Raw genomic sequence first — 20,289 nt, 5'->3', positions numbered from 1 at the left:
GAATGAGTAAAAAATTTGGGAATTTTTTGTTTTTATAATTGTTAGGGATTTCAGATACAAATTGAAGTAGTTTTTAAAATCCAGTATGTTTGGGGGAGTTTTTTTTTTATTTATTTTTTTTACATTTGTGTATATAGACCTTTGCAAGGCATTATATAGTGCTACATGGTTTTAAAGTGAGTTTATTTCATCTTGGGTGGTAATGGAAGAGAAACATATAAATCTATTTTTTTTTAATTGTGTCTTTATCAAACTTAGAGATAATTATTATTATTGTTTTGTTTACCTAGATAAAAATGTACTGTAAGACACGATCTAATAAAATGGTTAGTGCATCTTTCGTCCGTTAATGAAATATTGCGATAAGATAAATTGTGTAATTAATAATGAGCAGAACAGCAAACTATTTTAAACCAAAAATTAAAATTGTTTTGACATTGCTTTGTGCAATTGTTTGAATTCAGAAAGAGGTGGCTGAAAGTGAAATTTGATGCAGAGTTGCTCCTAATTAAGTAAGTTGCCTTGTGCATGTTGTGTTTTTATTTCCCTGCCTTCTCTTTTATTAGCTCATTAGTCTCAAGCGAGGGGTGGACACTAATTAAGGCACACCTGCAACCTATTTCTACAGAGGAGTATTTAAGCTCGTCACCCACAGCTGGGTCCTGCCGGTTGTTTTATCCTGCACCTCCCACGTGCATGCGCCTGCTTCGCCTCGCCAGTTCTGGTACGTTGCTTTTCCTTAGTCCTGTTATTTCTAACTTTGTTGTGTTTGTTTCCTAGCCTCTAGTGATGGGTTGATGAGGCGTCATGAAGCGTTTCGACACATTGCAAAACTGTATTGATACTGTGTCGATACTGTGTCACTAAATACTGACATCTGCTGGACATTAAAAATCCCTACAGGCAACCTATGGACCGACTCAACTGACATTGATTTTATGACCTAGTACATCCATCCATCCATTTTCTACCGCTTATGGTGGTTCTCAAATGGGGGTACGCGTACCCCTGGGGGTACTTGAAGGTATGCCAAGGGGTACGTGAGATTTTTTAAAAATATTCTAAAAATAGCAACAATTCAAAAATCCTTTATAAATATATTTATTGAATAATACTTCAACAAAATATGACTAAGTTCATAAACTCCGTGAAGCACAAGCTCAGGTTTGTCACTAAAATGTCTGTCAAAAAGAAGTGTGAAAAGAAATGCAATAATGCAATATTCAGTGTTGACAGCTAGATTTTTTGTGGACATGTTCCATAAATATTGATGTTAAAGATTTTTTTTTTTGTGAAGAAATGTTTAGAATTAAGTTCATGAATCCAGATGGAGCTCTAATACAATCCCCAAAGAGGGCACTTTAAGTTGATTATTACTTCTAGGTGTAGAAATCTTTATAATTGAATCACTTGAATGACCTGTTTATTTTTCAACAAGTTTTTAGCTATTTTTATATCTTTTTTTCCAAATAGTTCAAGAAAGACCACTACAAATGAGCAATATTTTGCACTGTTATACAATTTAATAAATCAGAAACTGATGACATAGTGCTGTATTTTACTTCTTTGTCTTTTTTTTTTCAACCAAAAATGCTTTGCTCTGATTAGGGGGTACTTGAATTAAAAAAAAAATCACAGGGGGTACATTGCTGAAAAAAGGTTGAGAACCACTGACCTAGTATATACAATAATATAAACCAAGTCATTGTATTTCATTTAGGATTATTTCATAACTTCATTTAAATAAAAATATATTTTTTGTCTTTTCTAGATACAGTCAATAAATAATGTGAACATGTATCTTAACATGGAAATCTAAGAGAACGTGTTGTGAATGAGGATGCTTGTGGACCTGGAAATTTTTTTATTTTTTTTTACACATTTTTATTAAAAAAAAACAACAGTTTTTCCAACGTATTCAATTTTAGACGCTTTCTCTTCTTAGTTATTATTTCTCCGGCTGTAGAAAAGAGCCGCTCACAGGGCACAGAGGAGGCGTCAGTGCGACACAGTTCGCGTATCGGTCACGTGACCAAAACAGCTCATGATCGGTCACGTGACTTTCTAAAAGCGGTACGCGCACCGACACAGGGTTTCGCTCTATGAGCTCGACGCATGCGCCGATGCATCGGTGTTGCCGGACCCATCACTAGCATGGTGTGCATTTCTGCCCCATCGCTTTTTGTTCCACTTTTTGGACTTATTAAATGCATTCTTTTTTTGTTATTCAAACTTGCCTCCCGTCTCTGCATCCCGGGGTCACCCCCTTGACCAGTTCTTAACAGTGCATCCATAATATCTACAACCGACCATATACTTTTTCTGCATCCAGCCATCATAATACAGTGATTTGTTTCTTTGTAAAATAAATCTGTTGTTCCATATTGAAATGTGATGAGGTGAGCACATAATTTTCCAATAAGATCAAATCTGCTTTTGATTGATTGAATTGATTAAGACTTTTATTAGTAGATAGTACAGTACATATTCCGTACAATTGACCACTAAATGGTAACACCCGAATAAGTTTTTGAACTTGTTTAATCAATTCATGGTAAATGCTTATGAAAGTCTGATAACTTAACAGGAAGCTTCTCAATTTTGGAAGTCATTGGAATAAACATATTGATCAGTTGTATAAACAGCACAGTATGAAATAATAAATCGTTATGGCGGACTCTAATCTGGACTGGTTAAAAGAAACTTAAGGATATTATAAACAGCCTCTACATGACACAAATGATAAGCAGCCGTACTACAATTACACATTCCTTCCAAACCTTGCTGAATTTGGTATTTACTAATAAACCTGATCGCATAGAAAAAACTTACAATTTACGAAACCGGCTTATCAGACCATAACATGTTGTGGTTTTCTGTGAAGAATTTTGAGCGATTGTTTGTGCAAGGGTTCAGTGTAATTTTGCTTGCCTGCGACCAACATGTTATACAATAATAACGAGACGTAATCATTGTATTAAAATAACTTTGAGCTAACTCCAGTGTTAACGAATTCCTGATACATTTGAACATTTTTATGTTGAACTTAAGACTCTGGCACAACTGTTTAATATGTTTTTTAAAGCCAAGTGTTGGGTCTAAAATCAAATCAAATCAAATCAAATCAACTTTATTTATAGAGCACATTTAAAATTTACCACAGGGGTAGCCAAAGTGCTGTACAATGAGCAGGTTAAAAGATAAAACGAGTACCGAGCAAACACAACACAACACAAACAGAACACGATAAAAAATAAATAATTAAAATAGAATTAATAAAAACATAAAAACATAAAAACAGGATCACAGCAGGTGTATTATGGGGCGCCATTGCAGGATGGATATCACTCAGTGTTAAAAGCCATGGAATAAAAGTATGTTTTTAAGAGAGATTTAAAAACAGGAAGAGAGGAGGCTTGTCTAACACTCAGAGGTAGGTCGTTCCAGACCTTGGGAGCAGCAACGGCGAAAGCTCTGTCACCTCTAAGCTTCAGCCTTGTGTCAGGGACCGTCAACAGCAGCTGATCGGCTGATCTTAAGGATCGGGTGGGGCAGTAAGGCTGAAGGAGGTCGGAGAGATAGGTTGGCGCGAGGTTGTTTAGACATTTAAAAACAAATAAAAGGAGTTTAAAATGTATTCGGTAACGCACAGGGAGCCAGTGAAGGGACGCTAAAATAGGGGTGATGTGCTCACGTCTGCGGGTCTGTGTTAGCAGACGAGCAGCAGAGTTCTGCACGAGCTGCAGGCGGGCGAGGGAGGCCTGGCTAATGCCAACATACAGGGCATTACAATAATCAAGACGAGTCGAGATAAAAGCGTGGATTAATTTCTCAAGATCATGTCTTGATAGAAGCGGTTTCACTTTCGCTATTTGGCGTAATTGATAAAAGCTTTTTTGAACGACGCTGCTGATTTGTTTTTCGAATTTAAAATCTGAGTCAAACTTTACCCCCAGGTTTGTGACAGAGTCGCTGAGATACGGGGTCAGAGTGCCGAGGTCAACGTTGGGGGAGGGAGAGCGACTTGGACCGAACAACATAACTTCTGTTTTGTCTTCATTTAGGCTCAGGAAGTTAGCTGAAAGCCAGACTTTGATGTCGTGCAGGCAGTCAATAAGACGTTGAACCGTGTTATTTTGTGCCATGGGAAAATAAATCTGGCAATCATCGGCATAAAAATGAAATGCAATACTGTACTTCCTAAAAATAGAACCAAGGGGGAGAAGGTAAAGCGCAAATAAAATTGGGGCAAGGATTGAGCCCTGGGGGACCTCATGTGGTAAAGGAGCTGTGGACGACATAAAACTGTCTACTTTTACACAAAAACTCCTGTCGGTTAGGTACGACCGGAACCAGTTGAGGGCGGCGCCCAGGTAACGATAATCACTAACATTTTGTGTTATTTCCTTTATAACAGTTATATTTGGAAAGGATGACGTTTTATATTTGTTTACAAAATACATTGTTGCCGTTTTCTTAATGTTTAACGTAAGACTATAGTCATGTAGCCACCTTTCTACCATGGCTGCTGTAAGTTTTTTGGCAACCGTTTCAGCATCTTTTCCCTAAGTATAAATAACTGTGTCATCTGCATGCATCTGGATATTAACATCCTCACATACAGATGGCAGGTCGTTTATATACATGGAGAAAAGAAGTGGGCTGATGTTCGAGCCTTGTGGCAGGTCAATATCAGTAGCAGTGAAACTGGATGTTGTGTTATCAATATGGACACATTGGGTCCGACCAGATAGGTATGACATAATCCAGGCCAGAGTATCTGTCGACAGTTTAAAAGTTGTTAATTTTGTAAGTAACGTGGGGTGACTGAAAGTATTGAATACCTTGCGGAGGTCTAAGAATATTGCTCCAATTACACCTCCATTGTCAAGGTTTTGTTTTATTGTGTCTACTAGAAGGCAACATGCAGTTTCGGTCGACTGATTTGCCCGGAACTCAAACTGCATGGGATGTACAAAACCCAAAACCAGTGACGTTGGCACGTTGTGTAACTCGTAAATAAAAACAGAACACATTGATTTGCAAATCCTTTTCAACTGAATAGACTGCTAAGACAAGATACTTAATGTTCGAACTGAGAAACATTTTTTTTTTTTTGCAAATAATCATTGACTTAGAATTTAATGGCAGCAACACATTGCAAAAAAGTTGGCACAAGGGCATTTTACCACTGTGTTACATGGCCTTTCCTTTTAACAACACTCAGTTAACGTTTGGGAACTGAGGAGACCAATTTTTGAAGCTTTTCAGGTGGAATTCTTTCCCATTCTTGCTTGATGTACAGCTTAAGTTGCTCAGTTGTGGTATTTTAGGCTTCATATTGCGCCACACATTTTCAATGGTAGACAGGTCTGGACTGCAGGCAGGCAAGTCTAGTACCAGCACGCTTTTACTATGAAGCCACGCTGTTGTAACACGTGGCTTGGCATTGTCTTGCTGAAATAAGCAGGGGCGTCCATGATAACGTTGCTTGGATGGCAACATATGTTGCTCCAAAACCTGTATGTACCTTTCAGCATTAATGGTGCCTTCACAGGTGTGTAAGTTACCCATGTCTTGGGCACTAATACACCCCCATACCATCACAGATGCTGGCTTTTCAACTTTGCGCCTAAAACAATCCGGATGGTTCTTTTCCTCTTTGTTCCGGAGGACACAACGTCCAGTTTCCAAAAACAATTTGAAATGTGGACTCGTCAGACCACGAAACACTTTTCCACTTTGTATTAGTTCATCTTAGATGAGCTCGGGCCCAGCGAAGCCGACGGCGTTTCTGGGTGTTGTTGATAAATGGCTTTGGCTTTGCATAGTAGAGTTTTAACTTGCAGATGTAGCGACAAACTGTAGTTACTGACAGTGGTTTTCTGATGTGTTCCTGAGCCCATGTGGTGATATCCTTTACACACTGATGTCGGTTTTTGATGCAGTACCGCCTGAGGGATCGAAGGTCCGTAATATAATTGCTCACATGCAGTGATTTCTCCAAATTCTCTGAACCTTTTGATGATATTACGGACCGTAGATGGTGAAATCCCTAAATTCCTTGCAATAGTTCATTGAGAAATGTTGTTCTTAAACTGTTCAACAATTTGCTCACGCATTTGTTCACAAAGTGGTGACCCTCGCCCCATCCTTGTTTGTGAATGACTGAGCATTTCATGGAAGCTGCTTTTATACCCAATCATGGCACCCACCTGTTCCCAATTAGCCCGTTCACCTGTGGGATGTTCCAAATAAGTGTTTGATGAGCATTCCTCAATGTTCTCAGTCTTTTTTGCCACTCGTGCTAGCTTTTTTAAAACATGTTGCAGGCATCAAATTCCAAATGAGCTAATATTTGCAAAAAATAACACCGTTTTCTAGTTCGAACGTTAAGTATCTTGTCTTTGCAGTCTATTTAATTGAATATAGGTTGAAAAGGATTTGCAAATCATTGTATTTTGTTTTCATTTACGATTTAAACATCGTGCCAACTTCACTGGTTTTAGGTTTTGTACAAGAAAGAGACATCCTGGATGAAAACCAACACTTCCCATCCAACCTGACGGAGCTTGAGAGGTGCTGCAAAAGAGGAATGGGCCAAACTACCCAAAGATAGGTGTGCCAAGCTTGTGGCATCGTATTCAAAAAGACTTGAGGCTGCAATTGCGGCCATAGGTGCATCAACAAAGTATTGAGCAAATGCTGTGAATACTTATGTACATGTGAAAAATAAACAGAATAGTTTTTACTTCCACGTTTTTATTTTTGAAAACATGTTAATGCGGACGCTGTATCGATTTGTTGTGGTGAAGAAGGAGCTGAGCTGGAAGGCAAAGCTCTCAATTTACCGGTCGATCTACGTTCCCATCCTCACTTATGGTCATGACCTTTGGGCTATGACCAAAAGGACAAGATCACGGGTACAAGCGGCCGGAATGAGTTTCCACCGCCGGGTGGCGGGTCTCTCCCTTAGAGATAGGGTGAGAAGCTCTGCCACCTATGGGGAGCTCAAAGTAAAGCCACTTGCTCCTCCACATCGAGAGGAGCCAGATGAGGTGGTTCGGGCATCTGGTCAGGATGCCACCCAAATGCCTACCTAAGGAGGTGTTTAGGGCACGTCCGACCGGTAGGAGGCCACAGGGAAGACCCAGGACACGTTGGGAAGACTGTCTCCCGGCTGGCCTGGGAACGCCTCGGGATCCCCCGGGAAGAGCTGGACGAAGTGGCTGGGGAGAGGGAAGTCTGGGCTTCCCTGCTTAGGCTGCTGCCCCCGCGACCTAACCTCGGATAAGCGGAAGAAGATGGATGGATGGATGGATGGATGGATTTTAATTGTATGCCTGCTGACATGTGACCTCAGCTCACTGTTAATGTCTTTTATTGCTGTAGATCAGGGGTGTCAAACTCGTTTTCATTGAGGGCCACATCGTAGTTATGGTTGCCCTCAGAGGGCCGCATTTAACAATGCATAATATATAATACATGTATGTCTATATAATACATTAACAATATATTTTTCTACATAAGCTGCAAAAAACAAATATCAAAATTTTACTTTAAAGTAAAACAGTGTTTTTTTACAGCATATAAAAAAATGGAATAAATGGAATGGAATGGAAAAAAAATACCACTGTTTTTAGCAGGGGTTTTTTTAAACCGTAAAATCTTGTTTTAAAGGGTTTTTTGTTTGTATTTTAATGTTTTAGTGTCTTCCTGTATATGGGAAAAAACAGTACCAAAGTTGATTTCACTGTAAAAAACTCAAGTCTGTGGAATTTAACCGTAAAATCTATTGTCAATTTTACAGTCTACAATTTGATTGATAATTTGTTTTAAAAGCATAAGTCAAGCAGATATTTAAGTACAGTATTTATCTTTATTTGAACAAAAATTATTTTTGGAATACATGATAATTAGGGATGTCCGATAATATCGTCAGTCCGATATTATCGGCCGATAAATGCTTTAAAATGTAATATCGGAAATGATTGGCATCGGTTTCAAAAAGTAAAATTCATGACTTTTTAAAACGCCGCTGTGTACACGGACGTAGGGAGAAGTACGGAGCGTGGTTGGTTAGTTTTTTTTTGTTTTTGTTTTTTTCTTTTTCATAAAGAAATACAATCATGTGTGCTTACGGACTGTATTGATATACATTGATATATAGTGTATATATTGTGTTTTTATGTTGATTTAATTAAAAAAGAAAAAATATATATATATTTATTTTTTATTTTTTTTCTTGTGCGGCCCGGTACCAATCGGTGGTTGGGGCCATACTTGCCAACCCTCCCGGATTTTCCGGGAGACTCCCGAAATTCAGCGCCTCTCCCGAAAACCTCCCGGGACAAATTTTCTCCCGAAAATCTCCCGAAATTCAGGCGGAGCTGGAGGCCACGCCCCCTCCAGCTCCATGCGGACCTGAGTGACGTGTTGACAGCCTGTTCACACGTCCGCTTTCCCACAACATAAACAGCTAATGATCGAGGGCGAGTTCTTGGTTTCTTATGTGGGTTTATTGTTAGGCAGTTTCATTAACGTCCTCCCAGCGCGGTAACAACACACAGCAGCAGCAGTCAAGTATTCGTCTACCGTAAAGCAGTTTGTCTGCCGTAAACAGCGATGTTGTGACACTTTTAAACAGGACAATACTGCCATCTACTGTACATGCATATGTGACCCACCCATAATGTGTCACATTTTTGTGTTGATTTATTTATTTTATTTTGTGGTTTGAATTCGTTTTTGGAGCTGTCATTACACATTTATCAGTATTCACATTGGTCAGTAGGGGGCAGTAGGGCGTTTCTTCCCAATTGAATGCTATCACCTGCAGACCGGAAGTGTCTTGTCATTCTGATGAGAGCGACCAGTCTGTGAACAATTGAAACGTCCCTTGTGCTTTTTCCTCCTGTATAACAGGTTAGTTTTGGTGAATCAACTCACTGAATAATATCCATGTGATCTTTATAAGTTTAAGTACACATTCTGATGGTGGAGCCTAACTCTAAAGTGTTTGTGAGTTGTAGTTTGTATTTGTGAATGAATCCAGTGCACAGCTGCAGTAATCAATACAAAAAGGCGACGTGAGTGTGCAATGTTTATATAGGAACTTCTGATCCTAATTCAGACTCCCAAATTAGAGCTCCCGTTTTCTTATTGATTTTATAATGTATATTTGTATAATGTGTGTGTTCTGAAATAGTGACAGAGAATAGAACAAAGATGGACAATTCAACCCTTAACTCAACAATGAGTAGATGAGTGTTATGTGTGTATATGTGTAAATAAATGAACACTGAAATTCAAGTATTTCTTTTATTTATATATATATATATATATATATATATATATATATATATATATATATATATATATATATATATATATATATATATATATATATATATATAGAACAAGAAAGTTTGATCATATTACGCCTATACTGGCTCACCTGCACTGGCTTCCTGTGCACTTAAGATGTGACTTTAAGGTTTTACTACTTACGTATAAAATACTACATGGTCTAGCTCCGTCCTATCTTGTCGATTGCATTGTACCATATGTCCCGGCAAGAAATCTGCGTTCAAAGAACTCCGGCTTATTAGTGATTCCCAGAGCCCAAAAAAAGTCTGCAGGCTATAAAGCGTTTTCTATTCGGGCTCCAGTACTATGGAATGCCCTCCCGGTAACAATTAGAGATGCTACCTCAGTAGAAGCATTTAAGTCCCATCTTAAAACTCATTTGTATACTCTAGCCTTTAAATAGCCCCCCTGTTAGACCAGTTGATCTGCCGTTTCTTTTCTTTTCTCCTCTGCTCCCCTTTTCCTTGAGGGGGGGGGGGCACAGGTCCGGTGGCCATGGATGAAGTGCTGGCTGTCCAGAGTCGGGACCCGGGGTGGACCGCTCGCCTGTGCATCGGCTGGGAACATCTCTGCGCTGCTGACCCGTCTCCGCTCGGGATGGTGTCCTGCTGGCCCCACTATGGACTGGACTCTTACTATTATGTTGGATCCACTATGGACTGGACTCTCACAATATTATGTCAGACCCACTCGACATCCATTGCTTTCGGTCTCCCCTAGATAAATATTAAGCATTTTATTCACGCATATTATTTCCAGGCTTTCGTGGGCCATATAAAATAATGTGGCGGGCCAGATTTGGCCCCGGGCCTTGAGTTTGACACTAACTCAGTGGCCTAGTACCTACTCAGTGGCCTAGTGGTTAGAGTGTCCGCCCTGAGATCGGTAGGTTGTGAGTTCAAACCCCGGCCGAGTCATACCAAAGACTATAAAAATGGGACCCATTACCTCCCTGCTTGGCACTCAGCATCAAGGGTTGGAATTGGGGGTTAAATCACCAAAAATGATTCCCGGGCGCGGCACCGCTGCTGCCCACTGCTCCCCTCACCTCCCAAGGGGTGATCAAGGGGATGGGTCGAATGCAGAGGACAAATTTCACCACACCTAGTGTGTGTGTGACAATCATTGGGACTTTAACTTTAACTTTAATGCTGTAGATAATAATTTTCTGCATTTCGCCCTTTTCTCCGCTAGATGTCCTCATTATAATCTCCTAAAACATATATGACCAGTCATGTCCACAGGGTGACATTTATATCACGCAATTCTCCGTTTCTGGTGTATAATTGTTGAAGCAGGCATCATCCTCCTGAGTCTCCACTTTTTAATCAGGCGGTAGCACACACGCGCACACGCACACGCACACGCCCCCAGCCGCAGACAGGTGTGTGTTCGTGGTGAAAGAGGTGCAATGCAGGAAGGATGAAGATTTTGTTTCTTCTCTGCTGGCTGCTTCAGGCTGGTAGGAACACTCGTCTTCTCGCTTCTAGTCCAACACGAGGCTAACGTGAAAGCTGAAGCTTAGGTTGTTTCACCGTGTGGGTTGTTATGCTAATAGCTGTTATGCTAACAGGACAATTGTCATGTCAGCCTAATGCTAATGCTAAATGCTAACACTTTGCCTTTAGCTGGAAATGTGTCTGGCGAACAGTTGGAATATTCCCGAGGAAGCCTTCTGAAGGGTTTCTTATTTAATTATTTTGATTTTAATAAGGATAATTATTTCCTTTGCTGGGATGCTAGTTGGCGACATTTGCATGCTAGTGTGCGAGCTAGCCACATTAACATGGTGGTCTCTAAACAAACATTAATGAAGCAATGCTAACGACCTCTAAAAACACACATTTATTTGGACAAACGTTGAAGAACGCGAACCTGGGTAATGTGTGAGTGTATTTTGTGTGTGTGTTAGCGGGTTAATTAGCTCTCTTCCAACTCGACCTGGGATTGGCCGGCGGTTCTTCACATGCTCGCAGAGCTGACCGCTCCGTCCAATCAGAGCAGTCTCAGCTCAGGGTTGTCATAGCAACCAGGATGCTGTCGCTAGGGAGGAGAAGTCTTGCCTCCTGTGTTTCCTCCACAAGTGGTCATTAGTAGGGGTGTGGGAAAAACAATCGATTCGAATTCAAATCGCGATTCTCACGTTGTGCGATTCAGTATCGATTCTCATTTTTCAAAAATCGACATGCACCTGGGGATAGGTTGATTGGCAACACTAAATTGGCCCTAGTGTGTGAATGTGAGTGTGAATGTTGTCTGTCTATCTGTGTTGGCCCTGCGATGAGGTGGCGACTTGTCCAGGGTGTACGCCGCCTTCCGCCCGATTGTAGCTGAGATAGGCTCCAGCGCCCCCCGCCACCCCGAAGGGAATAAGCGGTAGAAAATGGATGGATGGATTTTTTTTTTTTCTTTTTTTCTTTTTTTTTAAATTAATCAATCCAACAAAACAATACACAGCAATACCATAACAATGCAATCCAATTCCAAAAACCAGCAACACTCAGAACTGCAATAAACAGAGCAATTGAGAGGAGACACAAACACGACACAGAACAATCCAAAAGTAGTGAAACAAAAATGAATATTATCAACAACAGTATCAATATTAGTTACAATTTCAACATAGCAGCGATTAAAGATCCCTCATTGATATTATCATTAGACATTTATATAAAAAAAATAATAATAAAAAAGAAGTGTCACAGTGGCTTACACTTGCATCGCATCTCATAAGCTTGACAACACACTGTCCAATATTTTCACAAAGATAAAATAAGTCATATTTTTGGTTCATTTAATAGTTGAAACAAATGTACATTTTTGCAATCAGTTGATAAAACATCGTCCTTTACAATTATAAAAGCTTTTTACAAAATCGTAGGTAGATAGATCCTGCTGAAATCCTATGTATTGAATGAATAGAGAATTGTTTTGAATTGGAAAAATATCGTTTTTGAATCGAGGATTGCGCTGAATCGAAGAAAAAAAAATCGATTTATGATCGAATCGTGACCCCAAGAATCGATATTGAATCGAATCGTAGGACACCCAAAGATTCGCAGCCCTAGTCATTAGAGATGTCCGATAATGGCTTTTTTGCCGATATTCCGATATTGTCCAACTCTTGATTACCGATTCCGATATCAACCGATACCGATATATACAGTTGTGGAATTAACACATTATTATGCCTAATTTTGTTGTGATGCCCCGCTGTATTCATTAAACAAAGTAACAAGGTTTCCAAAATAAAAGAACAACTTCAACTCAAGTTATGGAAAAAATGCCAACAAGGCACTGCCATATTTATTATTGAAGTCACAAAGTGCATTATTTCTTTTAACATGCCTCAAAACAGCAGCTTGGAATTTGGGACTTGCTCTCCCTGAGATAATCCTGATACCCACTACAACTATGGGAAATACTATACTTTGACTTTCACAAAGTGCATTATTATTTATTTTTTTTAAACATGCCTCAAAACAACAGCTACAAAAACAATGAAGGCACACAGCCTCAGTCCAGAGTATACTAGAGTAATAAAGTAAACAATAACATAGTCCTCCTTTAGTAGACTGCCTGGTATACTGGATAACAGGAAATTATAAACTGGGCTCAATCTACCCTGCTCTAACGTATTTGTATGAGTAATACAAATGTGCTGCAAGCTAGTGGTGAGTGCTTGAAGTGGCCTAGCAGTCAGCCATAGCTTCTGAAATGCTGCGTTGAGACAGGGCACCTCTGTTCACTGCAAGCTGCTTTCGGTGCTTTTCATCCATCTTCCGCTTGTATTCATCGTGTATCTCCTTATGATTCTTGAAGAGGTGGAAGATCAAATTGCTTGTATTAATGGAAGACGTCTTGGTTCCTCCTCACATAACCAACTTTTTGCAGTCATTGCAAATTGCCAGTTTTTTATCCGTCAGACACACTTTAAAATAATCCCAAATCATAGACATGGTGCCGTTAGTCAGTCACCGAGCGAGCTGGCTTGCTAGTCACAGCTACAGCACCGGCAACAACACACTCTTGTTGTTATGCTACGCTCGCGGCGGTTCGATGAGGTCATCAAGCGTCGCCAGTAAACCTCTCATGCTGCAGTCGTCAACTCCTGTGTTGTGTGTGAGAGAGGGGAGAAGGGAGAGGGGAGGGGCTGCTGACTGGAAAACGCAACTGCTCTGTACTGCTCCCTACGTCCGTGTTTTACCGGATATGTACCGCTCTGTACAGCGGCGTTTTAAAAAGTCATTAATTTTACTTTTTGAAACCGATACCGATAGTTTCCGATATTACATTTTAAAGCATTTATCGGCCGATAATATCGGCCGGCCGATATTATCGGACATCTCTAGTGGTGATGTCTTTGACGAATGATGTGATGCTCTTACTGTTAAGAAATAGCCTTTAGCTGTCTGAATGTTCTGGAATGTTTATAGTTTGTCACAGAATGTGTAACGCCTCTCCTCAGAGTCGTCCTCTGGCGACCATAAGCTGCCACTCCACTTTAGACCACGCCCTCCTCCTGCACACACTCAGCTGGACTCCAACCTGCAGCAGGAACCTCACCACCTTCATCATCATAATCGTCATCGTCATCATCCCCATGTTGACGACGTGCACCTGGAGCATGCCACTGTGTCTGCACACCACTTGGTTACCATGGTAAGTGCGATACCACTAATTTTCTTTACGATCCGATACCGAGTAAAATTCAGGCTGGTATCGACAATACTGATTATTTGTGTATATGGATGGATGGATGGATATATATATTTAAAGTGTCTGGTAAAATTTAAAAAGTAGTGTATTTCAAGTGCTCTTAAGAAATTATCTCCAAATGGGCAAAACAAATGATAGTGTTTTTGCACTGAATGTGTTATCTTATCTACCTGTATATTCAACTCTATATGTAGTGTCTGCAAATAGCTTACAACAAAAGGATTCATGCACTTGCTGTGTTATAATTCTGAGTGACTCATTTTGATTGGCAGTCATTTTCTTGCTTGCGCATTTCGTATTTACCCGAGGCAAACGAAAAAGTAACAACCTTTCCGGGCTATAGAGCGCCCAGGTATTTAAGCCGGAACCACCAAATTTGAGAAGAAATACATATTTTTACATATATTAGTTTCACCAAACCATGAGCTGTTCCGATCTGTTGTGGTAAAGCAGGAGCTGAGTCGGAAGGCAAAGCTCTTAATTTCCCATCCTCACCCATGGTCATGAGCTTTGGGTTATGACCGAAAGGACAAGATCACGGGTACAAGCGGATGAAATGAGTTTCCTCCGTCGGGTGGCGGGTCTCTCCCTTAGAGGTAGGGTGAGAAGCGCTGTCATTCGGGAGGAGCTCAATGTAAAGCCGCTGCTGCTCCACATCGAGAGGAGCCACATGAGGTGGTTCGGGCATGTGGTCAGGATGCCTCCCGACGCCTCCCTCAGGATTTGTTTAGGGCACATCCGACCTGTAGGAGACCACGTTGAGGAGACTATGTCTCCCGGCTGGACTGGGAACGCCTCGGGATCCCCCAGGAGGAGCTGGACGAAGTGGCTGGGGAGAGGGAAGTCTGGGGTTCTCTGCTTAGGCTGCTGCACCCGTAACCCGACCTTGGATAAGCAGAAGAAGATGAATGGGTGGATTGACGGACCACAAGTCTCAGATATATACCAGTGCGAAATATTTTGTAAATGTTTATTTACTGTTTCCAAACGGTGTCTGTCATTTGGCAGTAAAACGGCTAATCAAACAAAGCTGAAGTCATCGTCATGGACCCACTAGTTGCGGAAGTTAGCTCTTCAATCAGCTAAATAGACTCAATAACTCTACGGTGACGTTTTGGTAAATTTACGAAACTAAGATAATAATAAAAATGCCATTGTAAGTTAATAATACTTACACAGACACTTTTAAATGTGTTAGCATTTTCGCTAATAATAACGACGCTAGCTTGATTACGATAGCGCGTACAAGTATGAATGAAAACACTCCTTAAGACATCACACACAGGATAGTTTATTAAGCAAGAATTGTTTTAGTTATATTGTAAAACTTACAAACGTTGCTTTGAGTGATGAATGAAGAAACCTTTCAAGCGGAAACACTATAGACGAATAATAGACAAAACGGGATATACTTCCGGTTTAAGGCACGAAACAGGAAGTACATTTTCAACCCGCAGCACCTTCAATGAGCGAACCCGTCCAAAAGATGGCACCATAGCACAAACAATGACACACCTTTTCAGTGTCTCTGTCGGTGTTTTATGAAAACTATTTGTTAAATACAAAGCATTATGGCCAATAGCTAAGAAAAATCCAAATTCAATTAGACGAGATCTCAATGGTTTAGTTACTCTACAATGTGTTCCTTTTTAATGATATACATTATCTCAAATAACTAAGGTATCAAAAGTATCGATAGTTTGATTTGAGAATCGTTATTGGAGCATAAAGGTCTGGTATCGGGGTTATCGATATTTCAGTTTCGATTCGCACATCACCACACTAAGTGTGTGTTTGTATGCGTGTGAGACAAGAATAAAAGTTGATCCTGACAAGAAGCTCAGTGGGATCATGGTGTTTGCTGGGCAGCAGCCAATCAGGAAGCTTGTTTAGCCCCACCCTCTGTAAGCTCCCTGAGCTTTGCCTGACAGGTGTGTGTGTGTGTGTGTGTGTGTGTTGTCAAGTACGGTAGTTGTGTTATAATGTCATGTGTCATGTTGTTGATGTGTCTTTGCTTCAGTTTTTGGCCGTGGACGTCAGGAGGCTCAACACTGGCCTTCTTGCTAAATTTCGGGGGGGCGTGGCAGCAGCACTGGGCGTTCCCATCGGACGCGTCCACATCAACCGTCTGAATGTGAGGACACGCCTTCAGTGCGTTATCAAGGTGTGCCTGGATTGGCTGATTGAGTGATTGGCGGCTCTTACAGGAAGAGAAGAACGGCGTGGAGCTCTTTGTGTCGTCTGATAGGCCGGACATTTCTGAGCCCCGCTCAGCCGAGGAGGTCATCCGGGCGCTGAACGTCCGGGTCCTTCACCGGCACTTGGCGCACTTTGGCATCACTGAAGTCTCAACAGAGGTTTGTGTCGTCCCCGCCCCTTAGTTTCCATGGTAACGCTGCTTCACCTCCTCTTTGTCACCCAAAGAAGAACATCCTGCAGGGTGAGCCGCGTGACCACGTGTTGACGGAAGAAAGTTACTACGCCGCCGTCCTCTTCCTCGCTGTCTTCATCATCTTCATCACCTGCTTGATGGTAAGGATGGCGATGTCCTGATTGATCCAGCAGAGGGCGCCCTCACATCAGCTCATTCTTTCTCGCAGGTGTTGTTTCGCTTGAAGGAGAAGACCTCTTCTGAACAACTCAAAGCTCCGCCTCCTTACTTTTACTTTACCCCTAAGGTCACGCCTGACTGTGCTCATAGGTCAAAGGTCAACAAGGTATTGCTGGTACTGCACTCATCGCCACAATTTAAGGTGACGTTTATGTTTGAATGGTGTCGCCAGGCGGTAACCTTGGGGAGCATGGTCCAAACGAAGGGGTCTTTTGCCACGCCCACTCTCCAGCAGCAACCAATCACAGTTTTCCCTCCGTCCAGGTGAGCTGAAGCTGCCATTCATTTGTGCACCATGTTGCTATGTGCATTTACTTCCTGTTGACGTCCCTCCAGCCCCGCTCCTGTGCCTTTCATCAACAACATTGACCCCCCTCCCCCGGTCAGCGTTGCCCCGGTAATAAATGAGCTGAAAACCTGCCCCTCCCCCTTCAGGATGAAACCTGCCTCAGGACTACAAGAGAGGTGAGCGCATGATCTCAAAAATCTACCATTAGTGTGTGTGTGGTGTGGGGGTGTCCTGGACAGCAGCCAATCAAATTCTTGTGAGGAGAAGCCATGACTCGCGAAAAAATATGGTTTCCGCCATGTAGATAGTCCCTCCTTAAAGGTTCCTATCCTACATTTGCAACTTTTTAGACCTTTTGCCCTTGACCATTCGCAAGAGAGTAGGAATCTAAGCTCGTCGGCCAAGAGGAGAAGAATGCAGATGTACCATGTACACGGTTATATAGTTATGTAGTATTGTATTTGAAGAAACATAAATGAGCAAGTAGGACCTCTTAAAGAAGGAAACGTTCTCCTCAGGCGCGGCTCCAACGTTTCGCTGGTGTTGGACATGTCGGCGCTGGCCTCGGTGGAGCCTCTCAACGTTGCCGTGGCAACACCCAGGGAGACGGCAGCCCGCGAGTACCTGCTCGCCGCCAGCCGGCCGCTCACACCGCAACAGCTCCGTGACATCATCGATGACACACAAAGGCTGCACGCCGAGTTCTCTGTAAGTGTGTGTGCATGTGTTTGTGTGTTTGTGTGTGTGTGTGTGTGTGTGTGTGTGTGTGTGCTTCAAATGCTGTTTCACATTCCAGGAGATCCCGATGAACTTCACCGACCGAAAACAGCTGGACATTTCCAACTACGGGACCAAGAATCGATACAAGACCATCCTGCCGAGTGAGTCCTTGTTGCTAGGCGACCAGGAAGTGGCCTCCTCCTGCAGTCCTGACATTGTTGTGTAAGGCGGAGTTCCTTCCTTCCTTCCCACCAATCAAAATGTTCTCTCCTTGTCTCCCAGACCCTCACACCAGAGTTCACCTGCATTCCAGAGGAAGTGCCGACCCGCTGAGCTCCTACATCAACGCCAACTACGTGCGGGTCGGTAGTCCACTCCTCTTATCTGATGTTTTCTTCATTTTTGTGTGTGCGCGTGTGTGTGTACAGTGAAAGTTGTTCGACAGTAGACATTTCCTATCAGGAAGCAATGAGAATGCAAAAGACCATTTGAACGGCTGACGTTCACACATCCTTTCAAAATAAAATATTTTCCTGTCCCAGGGTTACCGTGGCAGCGAGAAGGCCTTCATCGCCACGCAAGGCCCCATGGTCAACACGGTGGATGACTTCTGGCTGATGGCGTGGCAGGAGGCGGCGCCCGCCATCGTCATGATCACCAAGCTCAAGGAGAAGAAGGAGGTGTGTTGAAAGTCACACGGCGTGGGTGGGCGGGGCCTAATGCTCTGGTCGTCCACAGAAGTGTGTCCTCTACTGGCCTGAGAGGCGGGGAATCTACGGGAAGGTGGAAGTGGCGGTCAGCGGTGTGCGAAAGAGTGAACACTACACAGCTCGCCGCCTCTCACTCAAGGTACACGCCTCCAAGCACCTTTGATGCGGTTTGTGTGGTCATTTTGGGCGCTGATGTGTGTGTGTGTGTGTAGTACAAGGATCGAACCCACGTGCTGCAGCACTACTGGTTCACGTCGTGGCCCGACCACAAGACGCCCGACTCGGCTGTGCCCCTGCTGCAGCTGATGGATGACGTGGAGGCGGAGCGGCGGGCGGCATCCCCCGCGGGGCCCGTCATAGTCCACTGCAGGTAATCAGCACACAGCTTGGGTCTTGTGTCGCCTCACCTTGACTCACTTCGCCTCCCGTTTGCCTCGCTAACAGTGCCGGGATCGGACGTACAGGCTGCTTCATCGCTGCCGCCATCGGCTGCCGGCAGCTGGAGGCGGAGGACGCGGTGGACCTGTTGGGCATCGTGTGCCAGCTCCGGGTGGACAGGTGAGACGCTTGTCATGTGGCTTCCGGGCCACAGGGGGCAGCAGCTGAAGCATTGTGCTTGTGTCAGGGGCGGAATGATCCAGACCGGCGAGCAGTACCACTTTGTTCATCACGCCTTGAGCCTTTACCAGTCCCGGCTCTCCGCTCAAAATGGCCGATGAACATCTGTGGCAACAAGATCTCGGCAGGCGGGGACTGACATTTAGACGGAGGAGCCTGTTGACATAGATGGACACGAGAAGAGGGAAGGTACATTTTTGGGAGGAAGTTAGAAGTTTTAGTCTCTGGACGTTGTTATGTTTGTGTAAACGTCACTCTAGTAACATGTTAGCATAGCCTGCTAGCTACTTATAGCATCTAGTGGCTATCTGGAGTTTCATTTGAACATAAAACTGGTGCAGGCATCTCTTTGATTGTAAATTAATTTATTTTAGTGAATAAAAACTTTATTTTTTTACTCTTTTCACATATTTTTAGTGTGCCTAGCAGCTGTTTGGCTAAATTAGCACTTTAAGTTGACGTATCAATAATGTCAAACAGAGTGTAACATTTAAAAAATGTTTTTCTTTACTTTCATCGTTCTGTAATTGTTTGCTTCAATTCCAATGAACCTTATTTAAACGTCTGAGCACGAGATGGTAAGCGTGTACGCGTATGTTGTTTTTAAAGATAATTGACTTGTTGACACAAACCCAAATTAAAGTCAATTATAAAAACTAATGGAGTGACTTGTCGTTTGTATACTGTGAACAACCTATAGGGGGCAGTAGATCACACTATGTATCAGCAGTATTGGTCCACACCTGTGAGAAGTTGGCACGTTTTATGATTCATAACCAGCCCTCCCACCCCCACCGTGTCAAAATCTCCCCAAACTTATCCCAATCGCTTGTGTTGGGTTAGTGCTGCAAATCTTTTTTGTCTAACTATTATAGTTTTTGTGTTCTTAATGTTTTATGGTCTGTCCATTATTAACGTGTTATTATTTGTAACCAGCACCCCAACCTTGTCAAAACGTGTCCCATTTGTTTGTGCTGCAAATTATTTTGTTTAACTATTATAGTTTTTATGTTATTACCGTTTTATGAGGCTGGTTATGAATCATAAAACATTTAAAATAACATGTAAACTATAATAGTTAGACAAAGAAAATTGCAGCACAATTGAATGGGAAACGTTTGGAAAATGTTTTTTAAAGGGGGAAGAGAGGGGAGGGCTGGTTATGAATCATTAAATGTTAATATAAAAATTTTAATAGTAAAATAAATTGTAGCACAAACGAATGGGACGAGTTTGGGGGGATTTTGACATGG

The 20,289-nt window shown here is 42.3% G+C and overlaps 1 protein-coding gene across 2 annotated transcripts; it reads left to right on the top strand.

The window, feature by feature from the left end:
- The first annotated feature begins 10,613 nt into the window (after positions 1-10,613).
- ptprr (protein tyrosine phosphatase receptor type R) lies at positions 10,614-19,808 on the top strand. 2 transcript variants are annotated; one of them, XM_061958936.2, is made up of 16 exons: positions 10,614-10,831; positions 13,838-14,031; positions 16,109-16,222; positions 16,296-16,445; positions 16,516-16,620; positions 16,689-16,805; positions 16,872-16,963; positions 17,036-17,164; positions 17,507-17,696; positions 17,785-17,869; positions 17,991-18,070; positions 18,251-18,388; positions 18,447-18,557; positions 18,631-18,788; positions 18,863-18,976; positions 19,044-19,808. In XM_061958936.2, the coding sequence occupies exons 1-16, from the start codon at positions 10,792-10,794 to the stop codon at positions 19,135-19,137; spliced, it is 1,911 nt and encodes a 636-aa protein (XP_061814920.1). In that variant the 5' UTR covers positions 10,614-10,791; the 3' UTR covers positions 19,138-19,808. The 2 variants fall into 2 exon arrangements, with proteins under 2 accessions (XP_061814920.1, XP_061814919.1); XM_061958935.2 differs by having other exon boundaries at positions 10,615-10,831; positions 16,513-16,620; positions 19,044-19,807.
- The last annotated feature ends 481 nt before the right edge of the window (positions 19,809-20,289 follow it).

This window comes from Nerophis lumbriciformis, linkage group LG05 (genome assembly GCF_033978685.3).
Source record: "Nerophis lumbriciformis linkage group LG05, RoL_Nlum_v2.1, whole genome shotgun sequence".
In the NCBI taxonomy this organism is placed as follows: Eukaryota; Metazoa; Chordata; class Actinopteri; order Syngnathiformes; family Syngnathidae; genus Nerophis; species Nerophis lumbriciformis.
This window is presented reverse-complemented; position numbering and strand designations above follow the sequence as displayed.